Source organism: Bombyx mori, chromosome 16, assembly GCF_030269925.1.
Source record: "Bombyx mori chromosome 16, ASM3026992v2".
NCBI classification, from domain to species: Eukaryota; Metazoa; Arthropoda; class Insecta; order Lepidoptera; family Bombycidae; genus Bombyx; species Bombyx mori.
Window position 1 is genome coordinate 2,121,886 of NC_085122.1, and position 5,378 is coordinate 2,127,263.

General features: G+C 37.4%; 1 protein-coding gene across 1 annotated transcript; it reads left to right on the plus strand.

The window, feature by feature from the left end:
* Nucleotides 1-2,032, plus strand: LOC101743841 (uncharacterized). Its single transcript, XM_004929039.5, has 2 exons — nt 1-614; nt 730-2,032. The coding sequence occupies exons 1-2, from the start codon at nt 203-205 to the stop codon at nt 1,356-1,358; spliced, it is 1,041 nt and encodes a 346-aa protein (XP_004929096.2). The 5' UTR covers nt 1-202; the 3' UTR covers nt 1,359-2,032.
* The last annotated feature ends 3,346 nt before the right edge of the window (nt 2,033-5,378 follow it).

The following is a 5,378-nucleotide window of genomic DNA, read 5'->3' on the forward strand; positions in this document are numbered from 1 at the left end:
AAGCTGGTAACAATGGCATCACGAGAAAACCCATTGCCATACTGAAAAGAAGAAGAAGAATCCGTTGCATGTATCCCGCGCGCGCGCGAATTTCTAATATTGATGTTACAGTGTAGTTATATATATATACCATGCTATGTTGCCACGAACGAACACTGAATGTAATATCGATCGTCTTGAACTCTACTGAACAGCCGTGAAAATGAGTTTGAAAAGTACCCCGAATATGTCTAAGCGTGAGAAATTTCAACTAATTAACTCTGAAGTGCGTTCTTTTTACGAATATTGTAAAGAAGCGGGAATAAGTGACGAAGAAATGGATATTATATGTCGACCTCTGACGAATGCTGTGCGGAAAGCATACATAAGACGTTGGACAAGATTCTTTTTATGTATCATTATGGTATTGGCGTTGGGTTATACTGTGAGCCAAACGGATACATTCCAGTGGCACGCATCGGCTGCTGCAAGAATGCTGCTGATCAAGATCCTGCCCGTATGGGACTGGACACCACTATACTACAACAAGTGCTTGATAGAGAGATCTCAACCGCAGAGTTTAGATAGCGATAATGTTATAACGCCAATTGATTGCATTTCATGTGAGGCTGTCAGTGAGTATTTTCTGCTTATATTCTAAATGAAATTTAAATACTCATGTGTTATAATAAGTCAGTTTTTAACCTGTCTATTAGAAGAAAAGGTCTGAATTGTAATATCGTGTTTCAGAAAACGTTGCTCGCTTATCGGACACCAGTTACAGCGAAGTGTTCAATCATCATCTCATGCGTGGAGCCCCGGTCATCGTGGTAGATGCCTATTACGATTGGGCTAGCAGCGAGCTAAACCTCACCAGTTTTATAAGCGAAGACTCTAGACTGCGCGATTCCGTACCATGCAGGATCTTGACGAACATCAAAATTGCTCGCCAGCCCATGGACTTAGAGGAAATCATTTCCCGCATCACCAATACAGAGATTCCTAGTTGGTTCGTTCACTTCCAGAACTGCGATATCCACGCGGTAAAAACGTTTAGGATCCTCGCTCCGAGACCGTATTTCCTTTCCCCCCACATCCCCCCATCTCATTTCAACTGGCTGGTGCTGTCGAAAAACTATGATACTCACAGATACAAGTTTCTAGAGCTCGACGTGGGTCTAATCATAATGTCTCAATTAAAAGGAAAGTCCTTCGTTCAGTTGAGGCCTCGTGCACCCTGCGAGGAAGACTGTTACACCCTCAACGTAGAAGTGCAAGAGGGTGAAACTCTAGTCTTGGGTAATTCGCTGTGGGAATTTGGTTATTTACCAGGGAAGGGAGAGAATTTTGCGATCGTTACCGAAACGGATTGGGACTAGGCGTAATATTCTGGGCTTAAATAAAACGACTTCATTAGCTGATTAAAGGATAAGATCGGTAATTCGCATTAAAAATTAGCGGTATAACGGTTTCGGTTGTTACATTATACAAGCTTAAGTTATATAAAGCTCAAAATAAAGCAGGAGAAACAAATTAACCAAACATTATATTACCTACACATATCAGACGAAGCTATGATTTAATGTAGAGAAGTATATAGTTAGTAAGGATCACAAATAAATCGTTATTATGCACACTAATGTTACGGTACATACACGTTATGTGTTATTTTTTTATTTATTTATCGTAACTGTATATCGATTTTTAATCTAAATTTAGCATATCTTCAAAAGGGACTAATAAAAACGGAAATTATGTGACATTTACATTTTTGGCGCCTTGTTATATTTCGGCCATTTTACAGTGAACTGCCATTTTGTTTCGCAATTTCAATCAACCATGTGCACCTATAGATTACAGAGGAGACAACAAAATTACCTTGCTTATAATGTGGGAACGTCCTAAGCAATTTGTAGTCAAGGAATCTACTTACTTCATATATTGTTTTCTAATCGTGTAATTATGTAATGTGTCTGACGCACGGCCATACCTCTGAAATAACATTTAACGTGTATCGTATTACATAAATACATATATTATGATATGAGGCAAATCCAATGTGTTTTATTTGTTAACTTAAAATATCTCGCCGTCTTCTTCGTTTGTGGATTGTTACATCTGTAGAACGTGGTGTTTGAGGAAGGTAGACCTAATATGTTGATAGTAGGTTTCTAGAGATATTTTATACGATCCGGTAGCAGATTCATTCGCGAAGCAATTGCTGTTAGGTTGAGTTGCTAGGTCTCCTTCGGAGGCGCTCGGGCAGCTGTTAGCAAATCCCACCCCTCTTGGCTGAGCCTTTGCTCGCCCCCTCCCTGGTGAAACTGGAAAGGCCTCCGGGCCACCAGTAATCTTTCAATTAAAAAAAAAAAGACATTTTATGTGCCATACCATCCGGCTCTGGAATGAGCTCCTCTCCACAATAATTCCCGAGGGCAGCGTGCGACATGTTCTACCACAAACGAGGCTTACGGAGAGTATTCAGTAGTAGATGGCGTCTTGGCTATTGCTGTCATGTCAGCGACGGTAATCACTAATTTCCGGACCGTGGCTCATCTACTTATAAAGACCAAAAAAAAACTACTCCAATACGGACAGATTTTATTTTTTTTATTTTTTTTGGTGCTAAGTGGTTACCGGAGCACATAGACGTCTACAACGTAAATACCACCACCCATCTTGAGATATGAGTTCTACGGTCTCAGTATAGTTACAACGGTTGCCCCACCCTTCAAACCGAAACGCATCACTGCTTCACGGCAGAAGTAGGCGGGGTGGTGGTACCTACCCGTTCGGACTCACAAGCGATCCTACCACCAGTAAAGCTCAGCTAGGAGAGGTGGGATTTGCTAACAGCTGCCCGAGAGCGTTCGGCCAAGACCTATCAGCTCAAAGGCTAATGGAATCGCTCATAAGAACGGCCGAGAAACTCAGCAGGCTGATGCATAGGTTAGGTTGCATCGTGAAACCATAAATAAAGTGAAAAAATTTACTTGAAATGGAGCCGGAAATAAAGGATTTCTTTCGTTTTTTCATTTTGTCTACTTTTTCTTATTAAGACCATTATGACCACTTTGAACATTATAAACAAAAAATATCCTTAAATTGAATTCTTTTTTTGAATTTTTTTATTGCTTAGATGGGTAGACGAGCTCACAGGCCACCTGAATTTAAGTGGTTACTGGAGCCCATAGATATTTACAACGTAAATGCTCACCAGAGGTCCCACCACCAGTAAATTCTAAATTTATGCGGTTAAAACAGCGACACGTGTCACTTTTTGAATGACTACTAAGTACAATCATAGGAATTAAGCACCCTCAGATAAAGCCCACTGAGTTTCTCTACGACTTCTCAGTGGGTCGCTTTTCCGATCCGATGGTAGGTAGATTCTGCGAAGCACTGCTCTGGCTAGGGTTAGTGTTAGCAACGACGTCAGGTTAGAGCCCCGTGAGCTCACCAGCATAGGTACAAAAACAAAAAAAAACAAAATTAGACTTAATTTACAAGAACTTTAATAAAACTAGTTGGCTTTGTGTTGAACATAGACCTATTACCGGTAAAATGGGGCGATTAGGGATTGAGAGGCGAATCGGGAAAAAACCGGGAAAATCTTTCGACGCTCAATATAAGTTTTATATTCGTTGCAAAATCTTCCATTTTTTGTAGTTTAATAGTAGAATGTTGAAAGTTCACAAAACAACTCTGAATATGCATGATAATAGCTGCTAACTTATAAAAAATCGCGTTTCAAATTAACTTCCTGTGGTGGTAATTGTTTTAGTGCTAGAAACTTTGCTCTCTTTTATTTATTTGTTATTAATAGAAGACGACTATGATTTATAAACGTTATTTAGTGTTTGAACCAGCATATATATTAAAGGTAAGTCTCAGTTGTTATTGGTTTTAATGTATTTGATTAAATAAAAATACATGTACAAATCTGTTGTTTTTGGGGATATTGGAGACGTCTTAGGTATAAATAACAACGAAAAAGGGGTCAATTGGGATGACAATACGTGAAATGGAAACGACCTAAGTTTAAATAGGTACAGGTTTGTAGGGTTGTCTATGTAGTTATAACAATATTTTTTAAATTTGTTGGTAAAAATCTGGTTTATTCGAAGCGAAATTGGGAATAAGTCTTTAGTTGAAATAAATAAGCAATTTAATATAAGTAAGTCGATTTTACAGAGACATGTAACAAGATCAATGAAATCTCAAGGTGAACAAAAATGTCTAAGTAATACATAATAAAATATTTAATATTTGTTCAGAGTGGGGGTATTCATCTGATTAATCCATGGAATAACCGACACACCTAATCTCTTAAGCCAGATAGAAATATCTCAGCACTGTCGATTGCACCTATAATTGAGGTGATGTCTGCTATGTACTTTTGTCAGTTTTTCAATTTTTTTTATTGATGATCACTTTGTTGGTGCAACTAAATCAATAAATAAATTAAAACTATATATAAAAATAAAAGTAGTGCCAACCCTAGCAAATTTCTCATTTCGTCCCAATTAACCGCAATTTTCGGGTAAATAGGGATTACACCTATTTTTGCATTTTTTGCTTAAACTGGAATGCTAGTTGCATAATTTTAAATTAGATAACAAAGATGCCCCCAAGACTCAATCATTTTGATCCTGATATAGCATTATATACATCAACAACTACCTTAAAATTGCTCATAAAGTTGGAATTTGTCCCTAATCGCCCCATTTTACGGTACTTCATTGGTGTTGAAGCTCTTCCAGTATTTTTGACGGTCGAATTAATTTAAGAAAGCTGTCAAACACACTGTTCCTCTTAAGATGTAGGTACATATTTTACGAAAAGTAAATTCATGGCACGTATTGTCGCTAACTTCCGCGTTTAGAGACAATGTTAATAAGAACTACAAACCTCGTCACAGTTTTGAATAGCAATTTATGGCTAGGTCATTTTAATGACACCAAAATTAGCATATTTTTTATTTTAATACAAAAGGCGAATCCCGCGTTTTTTTTAAACTAAAATTTAATTCATCTTATTGGTCGCACCTTATCAATCAAGTGATTTTGATTTCAGTCTAACAAAGTGCGTACATGGTTTTTTTTCTTTTTTTTACTTTGTGGTTTTTCATGTTTTTATTGTAATTTTTTTTTTTCGAAACATTAATACTAATTTAAGACAATTGTTACTTTGTGGGCAATTGTGTTGCTTTGTGTGTGACGACTTTCTTACGTATTCTTCAGTTCTCCATTATCCCTGCCTGTATCACTTCAAAAACTCTACCACGAAAACAGCTACAACTATATGAGGGCTATATTAGCTATATTAGAATATTATCTTAGGGCTATATTAGCTATATTAGGGCTACATTACAATTTTAGGATAAAATAAAACGCACA